The following is a 26,850-nucleotide window of genomic DNA, read 5'->3' as shown; positions in this document are numbered from 1 at the left end:
TATTTCTTTCTTTCCTTAATTAAACTCTGCCACTTTCTTTCTCTCTCTTCTTTTTGGAGTATTTTACTTTTTTCTTAGCATATATAGATACAGATAGACCATAATCATCACTCAGCATGACTTTTCCACCAAGTTAATTTTTTTTTAATTTCTTTATTTATTCCTATTCTACTAAAAAAATATATAAAAATATCTTCTTTCGGGTCTTTTTATTGTGGGTTTTGCCAAAACAAGCAAAAAATGAAGTATTCCGTTGGCAACCTTTGAATTTAACAATACCATAATTATTATAATTTTTACATGGTAAAGGAAAGTAGGTGTGTCATTTGTGTGTTGCCTGTGTTTCCCCTCTTTGGTGGTGACTAAGAAGGAAGGACTACTCAGAGAGTCAATCAATCACAATTCACAACCTAAAAAAAAAAAAAAAACCTCCTATTTTATCTCTCTTAAAAATATCCCTATCTGGGTCTTCTTCTGTTTTTGTATTTGATATATATATATTTTTGGTTACTTTAAAAACAAGGCTTAGATTTTGTTAGCAATCTACCTTTTTTTGGGTCTCTTCTTTCTCTCCTCTTGCGTAAAAGCTTTCTGGGTTTTTGCCTATTTGGTAAGATTTTCTTGTTCCCACTTTTAACTCTTTTTCCTTATCCGAACACTTTCTTGTATGGTTGTTGAAACTATTTTGAGTAGAAGAACATATATATAATATTATAGCTTTGTTTTTTCTTTTGTCTTATGGTGGTATTCGAATCAATCAGTCAGTGAAGATATATACCAAACCCCCCCATAGACACAGGTCTTTTAGGTCTTTGCTCAGAGTTCTTTTCCTTCTCTTTTTTCCTTTCTTGGTCACTTCCTTTCTCAAAAGCTTTCTGGGTTTTTGCTTATTTTGTAAACCCAACTAATAATATCATCCTTCTCTTTTTCTTGGGGCCTGCTGACAGCTATTGAAACTGAATTGAAGTAATCTCTTGAATTCTACCTCTCTGGAATATTTTTTTCTGTGTTCTTCACTCTGCAAGCAAACCTCTCATATTGTTTCCTTCTTCCTTTTCTTTCTCATCAAGGGATTTCTGGGCCTTGGCCTATTTGGTAAGAATTTTTTTCATTTCCTGTCTATATTTCATATTCTTAATTTTTTCACACATTTTTATAAAAAGACTACTCCTTTATGCATTAGAGATTTGTGTGTGTGTGTGTGTGTGTGTGGGTCATATATAGTGAGCTTCATTCATTTTGTTCTCAAAGGTGAAGCGAGATGGTGAGAGGAAAGACTCAGATGAGGCGCATAGAGAATGCCACAAGCAGACAAGTGACTTTCTCCAAGAGGCGAAATGGGCTGCTAAAGAAGGCTTTTGAGCTATCAGTTCTTTGTGATGCAGAGGTTGCGATTATAATTTTCTCTCCTAGGGGCAAGCTCTATGAATTTGCAAGTTTCAGGTTAGGACTCTAGGACTACTCAACTAGTGTTGCAATATTTTCTTTACTTTTTTTCTGAAATTCCATGTCTTCTCATATGAATTTTAACATTCCTATGTATAGAAAATATAGAAAATGAGTAAATTCTTTCATTATTTTCATTTAATTTTTTTTTTGAAAATCATTTATGCTCATTTAATAAGTAATAAGTTTCATGCATATGTTGTTATCAGTTATTGCACTTTAGGGTTGTAATTCTCAAGAAAACTGTCTCTCTATACAAAGCAAAATCTTTGAAAGCTCTCACTCTCTCGGTCTCTCTCCCATAAACAGTGACACCGATACAGATCTTAATCAATATTCATTTTAGAAATGATCCATGATATCTTTTCCTTCTCCATTTTGTCCCCTCTAACTTCTAAAGTGGGCTTTAGTTTCTTGTCTGTCTTTCATGGAAAGAGATAGAGAAGAGAAAATTAAATCACAACTAAGCCCAAGTAATGGAAACCTTGTAAAGTCGGCCAAGTTAATTATTCAGTTTTACATAATAGGGATGAATGTCATTAATGTTCTTCAATCGTTTGTTTAACTTCATAAGTCAAATAGAAAAAACAATTGATGATAGGCTAGAGTTTCTTTGACTATTCTCATCTTCTTATGGGACAATTTCTGGTCTAATTACCAAGAAATTTACTGGACTGGACATGGTTTTGGAGCAGATATATGCAAGTACAACTCGACCGCTTAGTTCAAAATTTATAATTTACAAGAACTATAATGAGTTTTAAGTATTAACCGCTAATATATTTAGGCTTTTTATCATCAATAAAGTAGATGAGACATTGTACTTCTTTGGTTTATTTTTTAGTGGAGCATAATATATGCACCAAGTTACTTGGACAGTGGGTCGGAGTGTACTAGGGGAATCATTGACACACACACATATATATATATATATATATATATATATATATGAGAGAGAGAGAGAGAGAGAGAGAGAGATGTCTGCAGTTTTCTGTATTGTGTGGGGGGGGGGGGGTGGAGGTGGTGGTTGGGATCTGAAGGGATTTTGACATTCCATTTCCAACAAAGAAATTTTTTTTGTTTAGGCTAGAAGAAAGAAAAAGAGTACCATTTGCTAATGTAAGATCATGATGGATGATCACACCATAATATGGTGCACCCTCATGCATAGAATAACCATACTTGGTAAACAATGTTACTTCATAGGCATAGTAATGTTTGGATAGAAAGATGTGGCTTTTGGGTAAGGTTATAATTCTTGGATAGGATATATTTGTTCACTAACAAATATGTTCATTTTCAAGGGATGCATAGTTATCTGTAAATAGAGGTAGTGATGTGAATACAACTACCGTATATAAGTATCAATTATAATAGGGCCACGTCCTAATCTCCATCCAAACAACAACAACAATAATCAAACCTTAATCCCGCAATTTTGGGGTCCGCTATTGTTGTTGTGAAGATAAAAAACTTAGGCACAATTCTAATAGGGTCATGTCCTTATCTCCACCCAAACAACAACAACAACAATAATCAAACGTTAATCCCACAGTTTTAGGGTCTGCCATTGTTGTTGTGAAGATAAAAAACTTAGGCAAACTTCTTGAGTTGTTAATATAACATATAGAGATACACTTAACCCAAAAGGTCTAAGTCCACTAGGTATGAGCTCAATTATGTTATATTAACCACTCATTATTATTCAATGTGAGACTTTACTGACACATGTATATCCAACAACTATCGATACTCAACATACTAGTCGTAATCGGTTACACGTATTCTTTTAATTCATTCTATCCAAGGTCATACTTTTTGTTATTTTCTTAATTCACATGTCATATTTTACTACTTTTCCCATCCAAAACCTTGAAAGTTGAAATCTCTTCCATATCTATATTACTAAAGGATTTTTTTTTTTTTTGGGTTTTGGAATTAGTAATTGATTTAAACCTTAGTTCTATTTATATCCTATGAGCATGATGTTTTAACATTTAGTTTAAAATACTCCTAATACGTATGGCTTTAGTTATCTTTCTTGGATGAATAAGTGAATCTTCATTTTCTCTCCTTATTTTTCGGTAGGATGTGTAGTCTCAAATGTTATACTCTAGCTATCTGAGGCAGGTAAAAAATCAGTAGATTTGACAATGAAACAAAACAGATAATAGTTTGCAACCTCACAGTCATAATGCTTCCCCCCTCCCCTTTCTTTTTAATTTAGTTCATCATCATCGTCTTCTTTGATAAGTTTGCCTTAAGCCTTCCTTGAATCCTGTAAGCATGAAGCTTTAAGCTTGTTTGAGAGCTATAATATATACAGTTCTAGGGTCTAAAGCTGCTCTCACCCAACCATGTTAATTGCACCTTTTTTCTCATGTACGTGGTAATCTCTCATAGGATTATGTTATTACATAATTAAGACAGACTATCAATTATTTAACACCTGATCTTAAATTTATTCCAAGCTTGAGCCGAAGCACGTGTGACTGATTATCTTACTAAAGAAAAATGATTCTTGACTTTTTGATGGTAAGTTTGGAACTAATCATGTATATATATTTATCAAATGAGAAGGTTGGCTATAAAATATGGTAGCCTTTCCTTTCCCAAATCTTCTCATCTTATTAGTTGAATTTAAATTTTATGCTTATTGAGAAAAAAATAGAATGTTCCACTTGTCTAAAAGGGCCAGTTGGAATTAATTATCATTAATCAATGATGATTGAGGCCTTGAATTTTTTTTATTTATTTTAAAAAAAACTTTGGCTAGGACTCCTCAATTCACCAGGTTTGATATTGTGAGCGTCTTATTTTGAATTTCATATCAAATCTCAATGTCAATTTCTAATTAGGGATGGGACAAAAAAGGCCTTCTCAAACCAATTAAATATTTTATATTCTGAACCTGTCTAAACCTTATTAAATTATGAATTTCATTTCAAACTCATCATATTTATATTAGAAAAAGTCAAACTTAACCCAAACATAACTGTTCATCTTATTATTAATAAGATGGAACAAGTCAAGGTAACCTAAAATTAAACTATAAAATATAATTAATCAAATTCAAGTATTAATTAGAGCTTCTATACTAACTTTTTTAGAGATCTTTTATGCTAACTTAAACAATATTGTCTATGTTAAACAATATTGTTTCTCAAAAAAAAAAAAATTTAAAACAATATTTATGATATAGTTTAAATATAAGCAAATACTATAACTAAGAACTAGCCAATTACTATCATAATTCATTATTTTCAAATGAATAAAAAAATTGAAATTTCAATATATATATATATATTTTTCACCAGGTACATTTAATTTCAGAGTATTCAAGAAAATATTTGGAAACCGCGTTCCTCTTTTCCAAGCATTTTTAATTATTTTTTGTACATTCTCAAAAAAAAAAAAAAAATTGTTTGTACATGTTCAGTATGAGTATGTAACACATCCGTACTTTCCAATTTGTAGATTAAGGAACAATGGTATAGAAAACCTACATTTCTTATTCATTTTTAAGAGAGAAAAGAAAGGTGCACATTTACTGTTGTAAAATTCTAATTAAAAAAAATATTAATAATAAGGTTGCTTAAATAATTGAAATGTAGACTCGGGTGAGTCTGGATGCTCAAGGTGTATAACCTTAAAGCATTCCCAAATCCTAAAAGGTTTTAAAGTTTGAACCTAAAAGGCTAAAAACCAACAGCATACCCTTTTTTTTATAAAAAAAAAAAAAAACTCGACTCTTACTAATAGGGTCGGATTGAATCAAAACCCTGCTGAACTTGAACAATTGCCCTCCTTACTTTCTCCATTTATTGAAAATAAAGGAGAGAACTAAAAATGAGTGTATTTGGTTGGGACAGGAGAGGGGGGATAGTGAGGTCTGGCAATATTCTCCCTGGGTCCACCAAAATTTAATCCCCTCAAAATGGAGAGAAAATGGGGGGAGAAGAGAGAGGTTGATGGAATTACCCATCTACCCCTAATCCTCCCCCACAACAGTTTAGCGTTGATTTTTTTTTCTTTTTCAATTTTAACTTACACGCATGGTTTTTTTAAAGTAAGATATTTAAAAAAAAATAAAAAATCTACTAGGGATATGAGAGTAAATTTATATAATCTAATTTTTCTATCAATTTTCCATCCTCTCAATCAAATACATATGAAAAAAAAATAAATCTCTTCTATCCTCCCACAGTTTTTACTACAATAGTCATGATACCATGTGTTTGACATGTAGTGCACATATCTGATAGGCATTACATGTTATAATTGGCACAATTGTAGATATTCATCATGTCATAGCTATAGCCTAATTTTACGGGGTAAAATTTGCAATACATTTAGTACCATTCTTATCATTACAAATAATTCATGAATTTGAATGACTAACATGTTAGTCAAGAGTTTTGTAACTTAACTAATTAACTCGTTCTGGTGTTTCTAATAGAGATATCTAAAGTTCTAAACATTGTATGCACTTTTACACTAAATTAAACATCTTTATAGTATGATTCAAATATGATCAAGCACTACAAATACTCAATTGTCATGATAATTCTTCTTTTAAAAAAATTTGTCATGATAATTCATAATTTTCTAACATATTTAATATCGCATAGCTTTAGGTTCTAGCCATCCAAAAACTATTTAAAAACCATAATACCACCTAAGTTGTTATAGAAATCCTAGCTTTTGTGTATTAAATTAATAATACGGGTCTTTTAATAATAATTTATTGCATAATTGATGAGTTGGGTTTGGGTACCTAAGGTGTAAAATTCAGGCCTTTACCAAATCCTTGTAGGTTTAAAAATTAGAATTCTAACCCTTCCTATACCTACTTATAGAATCCGAAACCCTAAATAATTAGGGTTTGGACTGGGTTTAGAAACAGACTAAACCTTAGACATTGCCATTCCAATAGGGTCTGGGGATTTTACTTATAAAATTTACTGTGTCCTTTTATGGAATTTGCTTCCAAAATTATGAATCCCTACTGGTCAAACACTACAATCTGGCTATGAAGTACATAAAATTTTAGTATCAAGTTCCCAAGGGTGTCAATGTTTCCTTATAAACTAATAATTCTCCTTATCCATGTATACCCCAGTCCTTAATGAATTAATTCCAAATTGTGTATATATGATGGTATGAAAAATGTGTATTTATTACGTGTGCTATAGGTTTATGACTTGTTTGTTTACATGCTGATTCATTATTTCCCATGTATAAACAAAAGCTATCAACCCTTTTGGTGTTAAGTCCAACTCATTTTGAAATATTTTTGGAGTTTTTTTATTTGGTTTTGGAATCCTACGTCGATCAGAAGGATGATAATTATTAGGAGTGTTAGTCCCTCATTGATTAAAAAAGAACTAGGTAAGTGCAGTAGTTCCCATAAATAAAGTGGTATAGCTTTGTTATGCATGTGTTACTTTGTCTAGTGTGGTGTTAGTGTGAGGTACATCTGGGTGTACTAGCTAAGACTTTGGGTTAGTTTTATATTTGTGAGAGTTAATGACTTTTTGTGAGTGTAGTTGTAATTCGTAGATTATTATTGATAGTGGATTTTTTCTTTGCATTGCTTGTGGATATAGGCATAAAAGTTTTCCGAACCACATTAAATTTTGTGTTGTGGTTTTTGCTATTTTATTATTTGCGTGTGGAAAAGTATTGTCAAAGACATTTGGTGCAACAAAGATTGATTAAGGCATTGTATGAAAAGTAAAAAGAGTCGGCCACAATGTCTAATGATGAATTAGAAAAGCTTGAGATGTAGGCATTGAATACTTTTCGTTTGTGTCTAGCCCTAAAAGTAAAGCATATCATGTTATATGAGACTTGTTCTTAAAAAAAAAAAGAAATGTTTAGAGGTTATATATGTCAAAGTCATTGAGAAATTGGTTGTACTTGAAGCAAAAAGTTGTATCAGCTAAGGATGGAGGGAGGTAGTGACATTTGAGATCATTTGAATCCTATTAATAGATTGATTACTCAATTTTTAAGGTGAAGGCTAAAATTGAGGGAGAGGACTACAAATTATAATCAAGCACTAACTTTGTTACTTTTTTAGCCTCATTCCTTCCTTTGTATGACACCATGGTGACTACACTATTAGTTGGTAAGTAGAAATTGAAATTAGAAGAGAACAATTTTGATGGAGAGAAGGTCAAGAAGTTAGTGAATGATTCAAAATCTAGGGAATTTGTGGTGAATTCCAATTCAAGTTGCAGAATGAGTTTGTCTCGTGGACTGATCGGGAGAAGTCAAGATCAAAATCTAGACCAAGGATATTAATGATGTGGAATGCTACTATTGTCATGGGATAGGGTATTACCAGTATCAATGCAAAGAAAAGTTGTGATAGTCAAAGTCTCTAGATACAAAAATTGTTGCAACAAATAGTGAGGATGATGATTGTAAAGATGTTCTTGTGGTTAGCAAAAGTAAGATCCTTCTGAAATTTCGTGAGGATTTTAACTTTTTCTTTCATATGTACGTGTTGGAATAAAGATTGGTTTGACATGTAGATGGTTTGTGATGAAGGTTGTGTTAGGCTTATAATATGGAATGTAAAGTTATGAGGATAGGTACCATTAAAGTTAAGATGTTTGATATGATCGTAAAAGCCTTAGGTAATGTGAGACACGTACTTGAACTTGAAAGAATATTGATTTTGTTAAGCTGATTGGATTCTTTAGGTTATGGAAATTCTATATAAGCTGGAGTGATGAAAGTTATTGAAGGGGGTTTAGTAGTAATGAAAGGAGAGAAGACTTTCGAAAATTTCTACACATTGATTGGTCTGACAGTTACAGTTGGATCACTGTGTTGGAAAAAAAGTAAAGAGGAACTTTTGGTTAAAACATTGTAAAAGAAAGACAATCATGAATGAAAGAAAATAAAATTTGTAGAGAATGTGATTGATTCCGTTGGGAAGCCAAGTTCAACTGAGAAGTTAGGCTGATTGGGTTTTGTAGGTTATGGATATTCTACCTAAGGTGCAGTTGTGAAAGTTACTATAGGGGCTTTAGTATTGATGGAGGGTTTTCAAGAATTCACACATTGATTGGTGAGACAATTAAAGGTGAATCCTATGGTGGATATTCTATATAAGCTGATTGGATTCTTTAGGTCATGGATATTCTATATAAGTTGAAGTGATGAAAGTTACTGAAGGGACTTTAGTAGTAATAAAGGGAGAGAACTTTCAAAAATTTCTACACATTGATTGGTCTGGCTGTTAAAGGTGGATCCTGTGATGGAGAAAAAGTAAAGAGGAACTTTTGGTTAAAACATTTTTTTTTTTTGTTGATAAATAACGGAATTGTATTAAAAAGAAGCCCAGGTACTCCGGGGGTGAACATGGAAAACAGTACATTAAACGCATAAATTACAAAGATCAAGCATTTCTAAAAAATTAGAACAAGGGAAAAGATTAAGGGAAGAACTCCACTCTAGCAAGGTTAAAACATTGTTAAAGAAAGATAATCATGGATGAAAGAAAATAAAATTTATAGAGAATGTGATTGATTCAGTTGGGAAGCCAAGTTCAACTGAGAAGTTAGGCTGATTGGATTTTGTAGGTTATGGATAATTTACATAAGGTGTAGTTATGAAAGTTACTATAGTCTATAGGGGCTTTAGTACTGATGGAGGGAGAGAAGGTTTTCAAGAATTCACACACGTTGATTGGTGAGACAATAAAAGGTGGATTCTATAGTGGATAAAACTTTTAATTGGTGAGACAATTAAAGGTGGATCCTGTGGTGGATAAAAGTAAAGAGGAGCTTTTAATTAAAACATCGTAAAAGAAAGATGATCATGTATGGAAGAGAATAAGATTTGTAGAGAACATGATTGATTTGGCTTGGAAGCCAAGTTCAGCTAAAGTTTTCAAGCAATTGATCGTATTTCTTGTTGAGAATATGGTGGAAGACCCCTTTCCACAAAAGGGGTGTAGAGAGAGTACCCAAAGAGGTACTAGTGAAGACATATCATGGGTTGGGGGTGGAAGTTTGTTAAATACAGTACATATTGGAATAGTTTAGAGGTACCCCTTTGAAGTACGTGGTAAAAAAAAAATTGCCTATGTAATTGAAATTGCCCACAAAATATAAATAATATGAAAACAAAGAAGAGCATTTACATTGGTGGTGCTAAAATAGCTAAAATGCGATTTTAGCACCCAAAATACTAAAAGGCATGCTACATTGGTGGTGGTATATCTATAAAATTTTACAAATTGTGAATAGTAAAAAATGTCTTTCCTCTCTCTCTTTTTTCTTTTAAATGAAGTAGGTGTATTGTAAATGAAGTGGTAAAAAAATAGAATCTTTGATGTTGGGTGTATTGTAAAGTGAGGCACTAAAAACTTAAAAGAGTAAACTACGTATTTGGTCTCTATCTTTTACACTATATTTCAATTTAGTCCCTAACATTTTAATTGTTTGTGTCAATTTGGTCTCTAATCTTTCAGTGCTGTGTCAATTTAGTCATTGCCGTTATCTTTTGGATGGAAACGTTTAACGTGTCAAACGGCCTAAATAAAAAAATAAAATTTTTTCCACATCGACGGACACCTAGACTAACTTGTCAGCATAATATTAATTTAAAAAAAAAAACAGCAGATTAGTGAAAGTGATTAAATTTGGGATCAAAATCCCTAACTCACGTCTATCAAAATAGAAAATAACCCTAATTCATGAATGCTGCACGTTTTAAAAACCCTAATTCATGAATACTTCACGTTTTAGTATTAAATGCAGTTGCTGCTCTAGTTGTGTTTATCTTTTCTGGAATAATCACAATGAACAAGTAAAATAAGAATCCAAACAAATTTCAATTGAGACTAAGAACTCTTCCAAGAAGATTTGGACCTTCTAGATGTTGCAACTTATGCATAGCAGATGGAGCTATCATGATTGGCGCTGAGATTTTGTAACCCAGTGCAATAGTTGACAAATTTATTCTGCTTAAATCTACAAGAATTCTAGGCCGGAATCTGAGAAGCAATGGAAAGTGAACAAGAAATAGCCAGTTTGCAGCAAAAATAATTGCATGAATTTCTTAATATATGTGATACTCTTGTTTAAGGCCTTAAAAGTTTCCGTTGATCTTGCTTATATTATGATATAGCCACAGGCCAGCTTGAGGCAAAGTTGGGTTCCCAAGCAACTAAATTTCTTGCACAAAGTAGACTTTGATAAATCTTAATCAAAGCCATTCACACACTATATTATGTCAATATACCAAAACGTGAAGCATTAGTGAATTAGGATTTTGTTTTTTGTTTTTTTTCATAGACGTGAAGCATTGTTGTTGTTGTTTTTTATTTTATTTTATTTTTATAAATTTAAGATTATGTTGACAAGTTAGTTTAGGTGTCCGTTGATGTGACAATTTTTATTTTTTTTATTTAGGCCGTTTGACACGTCAAATTTTTCCATCCAAGATGGACTAAATTGACACGTCACTGCTGAAAGGTTAGGAACCAAATTGACACAATTGAAAGGTTATGGACTAAATTGAAATATAGTGTAAAGAATAAAATCCAAATACGTAGTTTACTCAAACTTAAAATAAATAAAATAGCTTTTGAGTTGCTAAAAGCTAAATATTTTTAGCACTGCCAATGTAAATGCTTATGTGATAAAAAAACTTGCAATGACATAAACCGACACCATCTTAATTATTTAATTAATAAAAATCAAAACTATATATATTTTTCAAAACATTTAATTGGCAACATGATTTTTTTAAAATTATTTTATAAGAAAATAATTGTTTTCATTAGACCATAAAAAATTCTTATTTAATGTTTATGTTATGACAAAAAAAGAAATTTATTTATTGCGTGACACATGCTGTACTCTCGGCCTTAATAGTCTTAGGGGTTTGTTTTTATATTTAACCAGATGAGTTAATATAATTTAGGGCAAAATACAAAGAGTTACTTTAAGGTTTGGGCTAATGCCAAGTATTAACAAATTCTTTCAAAATTATCCAATTTGTTTCGTAAGCACATTCATCATTAAATACTAGTATTTGAAAACTCTTTTACTCCTTATGCTTCATTTTCTATCTCCGGCTGCAATTTATCTACTATTGGCTGCCTAAACACTCCCTTATGCATATAATTACTATAATGCAGTCACTATAAGACCTGCACAGTGAAAACAAATTGTTGGAAGTAAAAGATTTGGAGGAGCAGGGAACTTTCAAATGATGTTAAGTATCATTTGTGCTTAGGAATCAAATTGGATATTAAAAAAAAAAAAATCTTGGTAGTAGCTGATATTGATCTACACAGAAAACGTTATTTTTATATTTTACCCTAAATTTTAAATCGAAAGGATAGAAGGAAAAGATAGAATGCTAAAGGTTTCTAATGTTTTCATTTGATGAAGGTATGAACTACTTAAATGGTAATATTTATCAGTAGCATAATTCTAATATGAACCTAACTTTTAGTTTTACTAGGGAATCTTGTGTTTAAAAGTACTAAGACTTTCAAAAAAAAAAAAATTGCTGGGCTATCTCTAGTTGTATAATAATAATATATCACAACATTGGATTGGCATGGGTATAATACTGTGCCTACATTTATTGGATTGTTAACTTATTGAATTCAAATGGTAGGAATTTAGAGAGATAATATCTTCCTTAATGATTATTTTTTTGTATTGTACTTTTTATTTTTAATAATGTATTAAAATTTAATGATGTCTAAACAAACTCTTATCACTTGTCTCCTACTAAATAAGTAGAGGTAACCCTACACCTCCTTTTTATTATTTAGAACATCATAACAGAAGAAATGGATAACTATTCCATTCCCTCTTCTCTCTTTTATCTTCTTATTATTTACTCTCGCCTTTCTCTAAACTCAACGACAGTTAAAGATATCTCCCTCCGAACTTGCAATCATAGTTTTTAGAGATATCAAGTTCTAAACCAATCGAATTATTCAAATCTTTATTATCCCAGTCCAATTTTATTTTACTAGGAATCCTAATACTTCTTGTGGTATAAGTAATCCGTTTATACTACAAGTATTGTATTTCTAGAATTTAGTCCATGGGTAGCCTAGGGGTACTCTACTATATATACCTATCAATGGATTCATTCTAACACACGGTTTAATAATCAAGACGTAACCATTGTAAATGTGACATTCAACATGGTATTTGAATTATGACTTGCATTTTGTTATATAGTGTACGTTTTTAGACCCCTTAAATACAAATAGATTAACTTAGTTATTTAGCCAAGTGATTAACTTAGGTAAATTATTCAGATCTAGGTTAACACAAGTAAATCATATCATTGAAAAAGTGTGGAAAATAAAGAACACAACACAGGAAAACCAAACCGGTAAAAAACCTGGGAAGGATTTAATTTAACTATTCTCAAGTAAAACAAATCCACTATAAAAGAATTAAAGTTTTACAATAGCGACTTAAACCACTAACATCCTATTGTTACCTCGAGTAGAAAACTTACTATCACGATCACGTGACAGTTCCGAGTCCACGGACTACTTTTTCAGAACCACAGTATCCACAAGTATGCCACTTGTTTTTCTTTAAGATTTTTATGCAGGAACTGAAACAATCATCAAGTTCTTGATGTGAATTTTGATCTTGATAGTTCAAAGTGTGTGTAGAAGGTAAATACTTTTAGATCTCACAAAAGATTCAATACATGTCACAAACAAAAAGACTAGAGAGCTTTTGGGTACAAAACCCTAGATATACAAAAGAGACACAAGATGTACTCTAATCTCTCTCTCAAAAGCCTTTTAAAAACATGCTTAGGGTTTCTTTTATATACTAGAAGAAGTAGATCTAAAACCCTAATCCTTAATGGGCTTGAACTGCTGTTTGGGTCTTAATTAAAATTCTGCAGATACGACTCACGATTGATCGAGAGACATCGATTGGTCGAACTAAGAAAATTCTGAATTCTTCTTTCTGCAGCTTGCTTGTTCCTGAATCTTGACTTGTATCACCTTGAGCATTGTCTAATCATACATATAGACTCTAAGATCTATACCTAGACAAGTTTGTGTTCACGATTTGCCAATTGTTCTAAATTTTTAGGACTTTGCAATCTCCCCCTTTAGCAATTCGTGACAAAACTTGCATACAAATTAAATTCTCAAATACAAGAACAACCCAATACAATAAAATTCCCAATTACACATTTTTGCCCAAATTACAATTTAACTTAACTACTATCTATCAGTTGCAAAAGTAGACAACAGCTTCGAATGAATTAACTTGTAAATTCCTGAAACACTAAACAAACCATAAATGCATGTGTGGAAAATACAAGTAAACCAATATGAAACACAATATAAAAACAAAAGTAAACTAACTCTCACCTTAAGTTAGATACATCAAAAAGTTTTTACCATCTCCCCCTAAACAAAACATTTTAAAAAACTTTTTCAAATTTTATCTATTTCTCTTCCTTTTTGTCATGTATTGACAAAGACAACCTAATTAAAGAGTAAAGAGAAACATGTGCAACAAAGTATAAGAGGAAATAGAGAACCAAGGAAACAACTCCTCCTATGAAGAGCAACAATTCCCTCTAAGAACAACAAAGGTAAAAAAAAAAACTTTTCTCCCTCTATAAAAATAGAAAAAACAAAACATGTTTTGGGAAAAAACAATTTAGAGGAAAATTTAGGAGGTGGGGAAAAATAAAGACACAAACCAAACTTAAAAATTAAGTTGAGGATATACTTGAACAAAAAATGTTCTCTCTTTTAATAAATGCAAACTTGACAAAATGTGACCCATAAACAATTGCATGAGTAGAGAAAATATTTTTACATTGATTATCCATCACATCTCTGAAGAAAAATGTTTTCTGCAGTTCACACATAAAAACTAGCATATACTAGATTGTACAAAGGACTCAAAAATTAATTAATAAATTTTTAAATCAAGTTGAGTACCCAATTTAGCAAATTCTATGAATGCTATGTGTGAAAACAATGAGAGATATGACTGCAAAACTGCAAGATGGATACAAAAAACAATGCAATGCATGTGAATCCTAAACACAAATGATGCATGAAAAAAAATTTGGTCAAAAACTTAAAAACTGAAAATATTCCAATTTCGATCGATCGAGCATTAATTGAATACCAATTGAGTCAAGCAGAAAGCAATGATTAAAAATTAAGGTATTTTCGATCGGTCGAAAAACACATTAGATCGATCAAAATTATGAAAATTTGAATTTTTGAAAAACTGCTGAACATTATGCAAAAAAAAAAAAACTCAAACCAATTGATTTCATGAATGAAATGCATGAGAATGAGTTTAAATGTTTTTCAAAAGCATGAGTTTTCAACCCAGAACTTCAAAACAAAGTTTTTAATTAACAAAAACATAATTTTTGCCAACCCTTAAACATATTTTGCACTAAACACCATAGAAAACATAATCTTGGATGGCCAAACCAAATTCACACACAATTTCATGTACAAAGTTTAGCAAAGAATAACTTGTGTAGTGTGTGCAACTAGCAAAAGCATGAGATACATGTGAGGTGATAAGTAGATAGTAATCAATCATATTTACTACAAAATTCATCACATAAGTTTGAAAGTGACTATCACCTAAAAAGTTATATCATATAACTTTCACATTTCCTATAAAACAAGCTTGCAATTATGGAAGTTTCTTGTAATGCCTCATAATGTACACATTTTATTTCATTTGAATTTATTGTAGCCCAATTATGTACACATCAATTTTATTTTATTTGAATTTATTATATTTGAGACTACACCTTATGTTCTTTTTGTGCATGTGCTATACTTTCTCGAGCACAAAATTATATGATATGCACTAAAGTGTTTATGATTGGCTAGTAAATAATGGTGAGATGGTTATTTATGCATTTCTTCTTGGATTTTAGTCCTAACAATCAAAAGCATGTGACTTCAAAATCAAGATCACGTTATCAAAAACTATAAACCACTCCCACACAACATGCACTACATAGCTAAAACTAGCAAAGTGCAGTAAAATAAATTCATCCAAGCTAAACAAGGTACACAAACATGTTATGTAAAGAGAATATGGCCAACCTTAACTACACATCCATGATATGTAACACAAAAATCTCTTTGGTTTAAAATAAAATTTTATGACCAAAAACAAAAGGCACAAATTTTGCTAAATGAACAATGCAAAGCTAGGCATGATAGTGTTTAACTAAGCTATAGAGGGTACACAAATAAGAAATATTAATTTCTTAATTAACCCATGAGTACATGTACAAACTAGTACATACTCACAAAATCAAAAATAGCTTATCATTCAGTTATGTAACACATACTATTCAAGTTTTTCCACAATGTCAAGCATGTTCTAAATCAAGTGAGAGATATTATAATTCATGTAATCCTCAAAACAAATAAAACAAGACACAAAATAAAATAGTTGTCTTTTTGTAAATTTTTCAATGTTTTTGGATTTTTGAAAAAAACAAAACACTAAGAAAATTAAACAACCAAAAACTAAAAGAAAATATGTCCACAAATAATTGAAAGAATTAAATCAGGGATAAGTCTGCAGCATTCACCTTAGAGAATCTTTTCTCACCCATATAGCACGAGTCTTTGGCTTTGTAGGTGAAAAACCATGAGAACTAGAGTGTATTTGAAGGATTACACTAATCTTCTGAGAAAGACTAAAATCCTGCAATTTCCTTTCACAAGAAATAAACTTAAATTTTTCAAAAGCATATGAAACAATTTATTTGGACTTATGGTAGGAGAAATAGCATCACATATTCTAGATTGAAATGTAGAATGTTTAAATTTCAATTTATGACAATTAGAACGAATGTGACCGCAAACACCACAAAAGTGACAAATAGGAATAAATTTAGGAACATCAGTATTCCTAACAGCAAATCTAATATCAGATTTTGGTTTTTGCCTCAACAAAGAACAATTTGGTCTAATATGACCATCAATACCACAAAGATGACAGGTAGGCACAAAAATTGATTTATTATGTTCTCTAACAGTAGGTTTAGGCAAAAGTTTAAAAACTTCAGCGTCTACAGCGGAACTTTTACCACTGTCTAACCTAGCAAAATAAGTCTTTTCTTTATTATTCCTTTTGAAAGGAGGGATATAAACTTTCTCAGTTTTAGGCTTAAGAGAAACAGAAACACTTTTGTTATCAACAACAGGCCTGGTACTAGTCAAATTTTCAATTTTAGCCTTAGATTCAACGAACTCTTGTTCCAAGCTTTTCATCTTCTCATCTTGAGAGGAAATTTGATTTCTCAAAAATTCATTCTTTTTTTTAGATTCATCTAATCTAACAACCAATTCCTCTTTTTCAAGATTAACCAATTTTAACTCTTAATTGAATTTCTTAGCAATTTTCATAGATTTCAATAATTCCTTACGGAGAGTTTCACAGGCATCAATAAGATCAACAGAAACAACAGTGTCCTTTTTATTCAAATTATCACAATAAAAAACAGTAAGACACTTAAAATTATCTATGATAACAGGGATCGAGGATTAATTCTTAGATTAAAAAATCTAAACACTAGAGCTAACCCGCTCTGATACCACTTATGTGTTTTTAGACCCCTTAAACACAAACAAATTAACTTAGTTATTTAGCCAAGTGATTAACTTAGGTAAATTATTCAGATCTAAGTTAACACAAGCAAATCATATCATTGAAACAATGCAGAAAATAAAGAACACAACGATATGATAACCCAAAAAAACCAAACCGGTAAAAACTTGGGGAGGATTTAACCTAACTATACTCAAGGTAAAACAGATCTACTATGAAAGAATTAAAGTTTTACAATATGGACTTAGACCACTAACTATTGCTACCTTGAGTAAAAAACTTACTACCACGACTACGTGACAGTTCCGAGTCCACAGACTACTTCTTTCTCAGATTCATAGCATCCACAAGTATACCACTTGTTTTTCTTTAAGCTCTTTATGCAGCAACTAAAACAATCATGAAGTTCTTGATGTGAATCTTGATCTTGATAGTTCAAAGTGTGTGTATGAAGGTAAACACTTCTAGTTCTCACAAGAGATTCAACACATAGCACAAACAAAAAGACTCTAAAGAGCTTTTGGGTACAAAACCCTAGATCTACAAAAGAGGCACAAGATGCACTCTAATCTCTCTCTCAAAAGCTTTTTAAAAATGTGCTTAGGGTTTCTTTTATATACTAGAAGAAGTAGATCTAAAACCTTAATACTTAATGGGTTTGAACTACTGTTTGGGCCTTAATTAAAATTCTGCAGATACGACTCTCGATCGATTGAGCTTGTCTCTCAATCGGTCGAACTAGGAAAATTCTGAATTCTTCTTTTTGCAGCTTGCTTGTTCTTGAATCTTTACTTGTATCACCTTGAGCATTGTCTAATCATACATATAGACTCTAAGATCTATACTTAGACAAGTTTGTGTTCACGATTTGCCAATTGTTCTAAACTTTTAAAACCTAACATATGGTATCATAGTTACATCTTTGTGACTTGCACTAATTTTAGAGCATGGTCTCTCTCTCATTGCTGTTGCCAATCACTAATCAGTCCCCCCTCACACACTTAGTTTTTCATACAAATTCCAAATGTATGGTCTATTTATCTAGGCTCTAAATAGGGGTTCAATCAATCAATGCAATCACCAAAACTAAAATTTGTGCACGTATCTCAAGCCAATTTATTACAAACGTCATTATCAAGCTACACCTTCACCTTTAACACTTGTTTATTTTTATTATTTGGTTTTAGTGGAAGTACATTCGCACAAATAAAGAATAAACATGTCTGTACAAGACATCAGTATTTAACATGGTTCTATACTAACTCCAAGCCTATATTCATGGGCAATGAGAATCAAAATTCCCTACTAATAGAGAGGCCTCTGTGGGCTCTTCTTTTGAACGGTTGGGGATAGGAGAACGGAGAAGTTGGGATGTTCATTTCATTCGAGAACCAAATGATTGAGAGATGGGTGTTGTGGAAGAATTCCTTCGTACCTTGGGATCTAATTTACCTCCAACTGAGAATGGAGATTGTATGAGATGGAAGTTGACAAAGAATGGAGATCTTGATATCCTCTCGTTTTACAATAAGTCACGAAGTCCCTTACCCATTGTCTTTCCTTGGAAAGGTATTTGGAAGGTTGAGGCTCCTCGACATGTTTCTTTCTTTATTTGGACCACAGCTTGGGATAAGATTCTTACAGGCAATGATTTGTAAGGTAGAGACTTTGCTTTTGTTGATTAGTGTATTATGTGTCGTTGTAATCGGGAGACGATAGATCATTTGCTACTTTATTGTGAAAATACTTATTGGCCTGTGGAGCTTGGTTTTAGATCTTTTGGGGTTTCATAGGTCTTGCCAGGATCAGTTGTAGATACTCTTTTTGGTTGGTGGAATTAATTGGGAAAACGCTCATCTAGCATTTGGAATTTAGTTCTGTTATGTTTAATGTGGTGTATTTGGAGGTAGTGAGATGAGTGGACTTTTGAGGACATGGAAAGCTCCGATGGCCAGTTGATTGGTCATCGGGCTTTTCAGCGGTTCCCCTTTTGATTGGTCTAGGTGTTAGGGACTCACCTCTAGCTATTCTTTCCCTTGGTTCTTTAGTTCTCTCCTTTGTAATTAGCTTGTTCTTTGTTTTTTCGTTTCTCTTTTTGTAGTCTTTGGTATGCCTTATGCTCTTTTTGCATGAGGTAACTTCTTGAATATACATCTTTCTTACTTATAAAAAAAAAAAAAAAATTGCTATTAACAATGTGGATTACAATAACACACTCTCACAAACATAAACTAATTCACAAATCTCACAAATACAAGCTCATAATCCCAAAGGCACAATATACCCAATAACTACCTCACACTCATACAATAAATAAACTCACAAAAGTGGGTATCTTCAACCCCAAAAACAATACTACATCATTCCTGACATGAGGACTAATTTGGACAGATGCCTTACATGGGATTAAAACCGCTAAACTTTTTGTAACAATGTCTATTTATAAAATTTTAATTTTATTCCATGAAGGACAAGGATTACCAATTATTACTCCAATAAGGATTCCTCTCTCCTTCCGTATCAAGGAAAATCATTTTTCCATACCAAGAAAACCCAATACGGAAACCAAATACAAATAAAGTTTTGAGAGAGTTTCTAACCCTTAATTGCTACATTTTTACTGTCTTAAATTATTTGTTACAATGAGATTGTTCGAGGCATATATATAATATAGAGACTAAATCTTAGGCTAACTCTGGAGTTACTTTACTTGCATCTTAAGTATAGTTACTGCAAGCAGAATTAGGATAACTTGCACAATAAGTAAGTCTTGGTACAATGAATTAAGAATGAGATAATGAACTTTGGACTTAGACTAGGATTGAGCTTGATGTCTTTAACACCCACTATCAAACTTGAGGAAGAAATTTGAAGACGAAATATCTGTTAAGTGTTAACAGACAGTGGTGGAAGGTGGTTGGAGGGCAATTGCTATGATTGATGATGGTGTTGCACTATTGGTTGAAATGATGTATTGACATAGAAAAGTGCTGTGAGTGGTCGATGACAACAACACTAACAGCCAGGATGATGACATTGCTATGAACAATTCTGTTGTTGGTTTGAGGGGTGCATCCAATCCTGTAAGGCGTATGAGCGAGTGGTTGTGTGGGGGACTGGGGCACATGGTAGAAACTTTTGGTGACATGTGAAAGTTGATTTTGTGAGTAGTTCTTTTGGCATCTGTAAAACGGCTTTCAAGAGATTTGATTGTATAGTTGGTGAATAAATTCAATGTTTAGATGGGGTAGATCTTATGGTGAAAAGGCAAGTAATCCTAAGATCCTAGCTTTGATACAATATTAGGAGAAATCAGACATATCTATTTGAGAGAGAGAGAGAAGGATTAATGTGGTTTGGTTGATAGCTTACATTCACAGCATAAAGCCTTGATGTTACATTTTTACATTGTGTGTTACAACTTACAATGAACCCATTAGAGACATATATAGAGAGAGAAAACCTGTTAGAGATACAAATAGAGAGAACAGAACATAGTCTAACTATACTAAAATAAGGGTTTCTTTATTTGCACTACAATTAAAGTTATTATCAAGATTATGATTTTCTTGCTTTGCTTGCACTATAAGTTGGTTGGTTTTAGTACAATAAACCTAAACTAGGATAACGGATTTGGGCCTTGACTAGTATTGTGTCTTGATATGTTGAAATTCAAAATTAGAATAGCCAAAAGCCATTAAATTGATATTAATGGTTTATTTGGATTGAGGGGGGAGGGGAGGGAAGTAGAGTAGAGTAGCGTATATTTGTCCCAAAATTAGCTTATTTTCAGTTAACTCTACTCTACTCTCTTCCACTTCCTCTCCTTCCCCCCTCAATCCAAACGGGCCCTAAGTGTGCCCATGAGCTCTAGCTTAATTGGTACCTCTTCCCTTGTAAGTTTTAGGTGGATGGTAAGATTGTGAGTTCAAATCCCATGGGGCAGGCATGTAGTTTACCATTAAAAAATGGGAAAAAAAAAAAAAAAAAAAACCCAAGGATATTGCTTTGTAAAGCATCAAGCTTGTAAGCACCCTTCTACGTTCTTAATTCAAACTATTTATTGGACAGCCAAAGGTCATGGCTAGGGTGAGAACAGGACATGTTGCTTGAAGAATCTTGTATGAAATCTACAATTTGTAATGGTTTTCAGCTGTGTTGTATTGGGAGCCTCCTAAAACCCTCATGTGGATTGAGGAGTATGAAGAATAAATTAGTGTGCCACTTATTCAAAGAAATGACCTGCAACTCTTGTGGGTTGAAGAGTTTAGAGAATAAATTAGTGTGCCACTTATTCAAAACAAAATTACCTGCAATGGAGAATCTTTAGCATGGTGGATCAGAATAAACAAGCAACGTGAAGATCATTGTTGAAAACAGATTTTACACTATAGGGAATTGTAAAATATTGAAATCAAGGAGAAAAATCTTGTCTGCCCTAATAATTCAGATGATTAGATCTGGGCAAAACCATAGAAATAAGAGAATTAGGCACCAACTATCTAAGCTTGGAAAGAAAATTTTAGGTTAAATTATTAATTTGGTCCCTCAAGTATTAAGTATTAATAGTGTCAATCTATAATCACTAATTTACTACCTCAATTATTTAACTGTTTCAAATTAGCCCCTTAACTTTTAAAATCAAGTCAAACTCACTTACCTCTGTACAGATTTTGTTTGGTTCTCTTATACCAGATTTATTATATTGAATTTTGTTATCTTTAAATAGTGGTATGCCTTACTAGTTATTTAACCAAAGTCCAAGGTTATTTGGAATTTCTCATATTGATGATCTTGGGAGTAGGGTTTGTGCATATTCCAGGCATTCTGGAACTGTATAGTGTTGTTGGTCTTGTTGGAGGAAATGCTTTGGATGATATGGCTATTTCTCTGGATTTAGTTTTGCTATATCTGGTGTTGATTAAAGAGCCATTTTAATTTATATCGAGTCCCTAATTGTTTGTGTTTATTTGCTTGGCTATAATCCTTTTGTGCCTCTTAGTTATGAGGTTAGGCTTGTTTGTCATCATGAGTTTGTTTTATTTATATACGGACAGTAGCTGCTAGAAGTAAACAATAAAATGATAATAATTTATATAGAGAATTAAAAGAATGTTATTAACATTAAAATTTGCCTTTATAATGTTGTTTGACTAATCAATCTTTTTATTGATAATTCATGATTTTTAATGTCTTTTTTTTTTTTTTATAGCTTTTTTGTTATTCAAGAAATTACTTGCTTGTATGGATATGTAATTGCATGAAATTAATTGATGTTATGTACATAAGTATAAATTTGTAATGTAGGCTTGTTTAACTGTATATTCTATATTTGACTATGCTAGAAAACTTGATTATCAGTGTTTCTGAAAAGCTGATGATATGGTCCTAACAGCATATCAGGTTGTTTGGGGTTTCCTTTGTTATAGGAGAAGCCAGTTGTTGATGGCGTACTTATCTATTTTGGATGATAGTTGACCCCAACCTTTGTATGATTGAATTTTAATGCAATTGTTGTAGATAATCCTTTTTTAAGTTTTTGGGAAAAGATGTGCTGATTGCAGTATATTGGACTTAATTCTCAGCATGCAGGAGACAATAGAACGCTACCGTCGGCATACAAAAGACACTCAAACCACCAACAAATCAATTGAACAAAACATGCAGGTTGTGCCCCCTTTTCCTTAGATTGTACTAATTTCTTAAATTATTTGGGAAAAAATTTTGAACAGCAACTCTGCCACCAAATTATTTGACTTGGCCATGTCCTCCTTAGGTTTATCTTGCTTTTAAAATGCTAAGTAGATCACTATACCAATCTTGAAAAGCCTAAATACTTGACACCTCTGATATGCTATAAGCTACATTCTCATGCTTGTGATGCTAATTGTTTGCTGTTATAGAGAACTGGCATTTGAGAGTTGACATTGCCCATAAATTAAAATGTTTATTACTTATGAGATTGATACATATGTAGAATGCTTCATATACATATGTCTTTCACTTATCAAAAAAAAAAAGAGTACTCTATATATTTTTCATCAAGAAGATTCCAATTTTTTTCTTTTTGGCTGATAGTGATTTTACATTGGCAGCATTTAAAGCATGAAGCAGCAGCTATGATGAAGAAGATTGAGCATCTTGAAGTTTCAAAACGGTTGCAGACCTAGTTTAATATTTTTATTGTTCTTTAACATACTGTTTGAATTTGTTGTATTAAGACCTTTACATTCAAAAGATTTTATGAACCTTAAATTTGGAACACCTCAGGAGACTCCTGGGAGAAGGTCTAGGAACATGCTCCCTTGAAGAACTCCAACAGATTGAAGAACAGTTAGAGAGGAGCGTAAGCAGCATTAGAGCTAGAAAGGTTAATTATAAAATCCCTGACTTGGCTTTCATGATATTCTACTAAATAGTAGTTTAACATGCTTTATCTTGGTCTATACTTTCAGGCTCAGGTTTTCAAGGAACAAATTGAGCTACTAAAGGAGAAGGTAAAGTTTTAAATTAATTGATATGTAGGCCCAACAAGGTGATTTCCAGTTTCGTTGCCTAGAAAGAAGTTTCCCAGTTTTTTTTTTTTTTTTTTGTTGAGTTCCTGGCACTGAAATATAGCACCATAAGTTTTTTTTTTGTTAACAGAATGCTTCAGTAGTTGCTGACTAGCATGTTCTATTCCCTAATTTTTCTTCAGGAAAAAGTCCTAGCAGCTGAAAATGCAAGGCTATGTGAGAAGGTGAACTATTGCAATTATTATTACTAGTACTAGTATTCTTTTATTCTTCTTGTTGATGGTATTATATTTGACTTTGAAGAAACATATTGCTCCATTAGGTAAGGAAATGACGAACAATATAATTAATCCCAATATTTTTTTGAGATTGGGGCTGTTTGGTAAGGTGTTTTGAGCAACAGTTTTTAGTATTTAAACAACATTATATGTATTTTCACACATTTTTTTTCCCACACGTATTTTTAAAAAATATAAACAACGTTACTAGAATAAGTTCCAGTCATCTGCTAGAACAAGTACCATTCAACGTTTTGAACAATCCAGTATTGAAAAATAAAAACAAGTACCAGTCATCTGCTTTATAACTTATTTCTCTAGGCAAGAGCTATAGATTCTTGCCAGGACCTTATATGCAATACCAGTTATTGCTTGACTTGTATTATGATTTAAAAAAAAAAAAAAAAAAAATTCTTTTTAAAGTTACCTTTAATATCTCTCTGCAGTGTGGTATTCAACCACAGCAAGGATCAAATGAGCAGAGAGAAATTTTACCTTATGAAGAAAGTAGTCCAAGTTCAGATGTGGAAACTGAGTTGTTCATTGGACCACCAGAAGGGAGAACAAAGCGCTCTCGCTTACAGACTTGATGGTCTTAAAATTAAGCCACATCTTTGCAAATATAATACATTATTAGTAAGTCTATTTCCAATAATCTGTACTAGATTGTGGTACAACTAAAATGTTGCACTCCCTCAGGTAATTGTACTGCTGACTGCCAATAGCTTGATGCATTGTTTGCTGAAAGTGACAGCTTTGATTATAGTTATCAAGTTTACTATGGGATTATTGTATCTTGGTATATATATCTATATAGCTATATATTTCATTTTATGATAATAGTCCAATGGTCCATCTAGGCCTATTTATATTCTTGAGTTATTTCTTTGTTCAAGATATGCAGGAGGAAATTTTTAGTCTCTGTCTAGGGTTACTGCCATACATGTAATCTTCTGAGACATCAGCAAGCAAATGGCAAATATTATTATATGTAAAGCTAAATAGCTAATCATTGAAAGCTGTATAAGGTATTAATGTTTACAGTTTGTTTTCATAAGCTTTAGGCAGTCACTTTTTGAAACTTGTTTTCAAGAATGAATTTTTGAAAGGTTAAAAAAAAAGAAAAAAGAGAGGGTAAAAGTGTAAAACCCCTCCATTTAAGGGTCATCTTTCAGTTGTTCATGGGTCAAGTGTTTTTTTATGTTCTGGGAAATAACTCCAAAAGTAATGTTCGAAAAACGATCATAAAATGAAACTAGATGCTTGCATTATTTTAAAACAATGTTTTATTTTATTTTATTTATTATTATTATTATTATTTTTTATATTCATTAACATGTGAAAGACTTAAATATTTGCATTACAGGAACATGTCGTATGAGGGAAGACTTTATGGCCATTCCTTGTATTTTGAGCATCCACATTAATACTTCTAAAATGCAAAAAGTGAATTTACACCATTTTTCTTCAAAATTTCTAAAATCTTCTAAAATGTATAAAGTGAATATACATAACTTTTCTTCAAAATTGCTCACATCAGTGGGTGTAAAAATGTGTATATTTGCACATTTGCTACAGTAATAATGCAAATATGCACGGAGCATCCACATAAATGGATGTGTAAATTTTGTAAATTTACACTTCTAAAACTTACTTTTTCTATTTTACACTTTTATTTTTACAAAACATTCCTATTAGTTTGTTCATTATAAACATTTATTCAAATAAAATATTCAATCCACACCCACCTTGAACTCGCCCAGCCACCATCATCAACCCCCCTTACTACCATTATTAACTCACAAATCTTCAGCTAATTCATTCTTATCAAACATATAAACAGGCAAAAAAAAAAAAAAAAACACACACACACACAAGCGGCTTGCGGAGCTACCTAGATAGAAAAAAAACAGAAGAAGCCCAGATAGAGAAGATGTAGATGGGTTTCATGGAGCTACCCCAAGCGGCTTGCTTGGACTTGCACTTGGCAGATGGGTCTCATGGGTTATCGGACTTTTCTTCTTCCTCAACAGCTCTCAAGTTTGGGCGATCTGGTCTTTGAGTTTTTAAGCAATTTGGTCTTTGAGTTTTTGAGCGATTTGATTGAAGATCAGATTGAAGGATGCTGGAATGGCGACATCATTTTGGCTCGCCGGAATATCAGATTGAAGAATAGCGGCATCATTCAATCAGTCATGGACTCAAGTCACGGCTACTGAGGAAGAAGAAGAGTGATCGGCGGCAGGTGAGAGTGAGAGTAACAGAGATAAGGAGAGAGAAAAATATTAAATACACGAGCTACAGTAGACAATTGCATCAGTGGGTGTATAAGTGTGTATAATAGAAAAAGTGCTTAAATTTACACATTTTTGTTCAAAAACGGCCGACATCAATGGGTGCATAAGTGTGTATATTTAGACATCTGCTACAGTAACCGTATAAATATACACGGTTACTGTAACCTTGTAAATCAATATTTTATACTATTTTCTCTGTCACCGGTCAGATCCCTCTTCTTTCTCATTTCACTCTCTCTCTCCCTTTCCCTTTCTTCATCTAAATCAGCACAGTCGATCAACCATTCACCCACCACCACAATCCAGTACCACCCCACCACCACCATTACAACACATAATAATTCAACCAAAAAATCAATGTAAAATCAAACAAAAAATGGAACCCAAAATCAATAAAAAATCAAACCAAAACTCACGCCAAAGCTACTGTCGTCGTTGCCATGGAAGCTTGGGTGGAGTGTTCACTGCTGCCATGAGAGAGTGAAGATTTGGACCACTGTTTGTGGCGGTGTTGCGGCTGATCTTTGCTACCACCGATGATGGCATGGCGAAGTATTTGGGGCTCTCGGCCCTGGATGGAGCTCAAGGTGAGCTCTGGATCGTGAGAGAGGAGGGCAGTTTGGAAACAAAGGCTATGGTTGATCGTGAGAGAAGAGAGTGTTGTTCTGAA

At 32.4% G+C, this 26,850-nt stretch overlaps 1 protein-coding gene across 5 annotated transcripts; it reads left to right on the top strand.

Annotated features, from left to right (window-relative positions):
* LOC142639745 (MADS-box protein SOC1-like) lies at positions 1–24,940 on the top strand. 5 transcript variants are annotated; one of them, XM_075813885.1, is made up of 10 exons: positions 1–610; positions 948–966; positions 1,071–1,095; positions 1,252–1,443; positions 22,676–22,757; positions 23,186–23,247; positions 23,361–23,460; positions 23,546–23,587; positions 23,788–23,829; positions 24,330–24,940. In XM_075813885.1, exons 4-10 carry the CDS (start codon positions 1,262–1,264, stop codon positions 24,471–24,473), a joined length of 654 nt encoding a protein of 217 aa, XP_075670000.1. In that variant the 5' UTR covers positions 1–610; positions 948–966; positions 1,071–1,095; positions 1,252–1,261; the 3' UTR covers positions 24,474–24,940. The 5 variants fall into 5 exon arrangements, with proteins under 5 accessions (XP_075670000.1, XP_075669997.1, XP_075669995.1 ...); XM_075813882.1 differs by lacking the exon at positions 948–966; XM_075813880.1 differs by having other exon boundaries at positions 948–1,095.
* The last annotated feature ends 1,910 nt before the right edge of the window (positions 24,941–26,850 follow it).

The sequence above is a fragment of the Castanea sativa genome, chromosome 6, assembly GCF_040712315.1.
Source record: "Castanea sativa cultivar Marrone di Chiusa Pesio chromosome 6, ASM4071231v1".
NCBI classification, from domain to species: Eukaryota; Viridiplantae; Streptophyta; class Magnoliopsida; order Fagales; family Fagaceae; genus Castanea; species Castanea sativa.
Note: the sequence above shows the minus strand (reverse complement) of the source record. Positions and strands in the feature narration are given on the sequence as shown.

Excerpts from the sequence above, each read along its gene's own strand:
- LOC142639745 (XM_075813883.1), top strand. The coding sequence starts at position 1,262 with ATGGTGAGAGGAAAGACTCAGATGAGGCGCATAGAGAATGCCACAAGC. Across the intron at positions 1,444-22,675 it reads TATGAATTTGCAAGTTTCAG|CATGCAGGAGACAATAGAAC; the intron begins GTTAGGACTCTA and ends CTTAATTCTCAG. Across the intron at positions 22,758-23,185 it reads CAATTGAACAAAACATGCAG|CATTTAAAGCATGAAGCAGC; the intron begins GTTGTGCCCCCT and ends TTACATTGGCAG.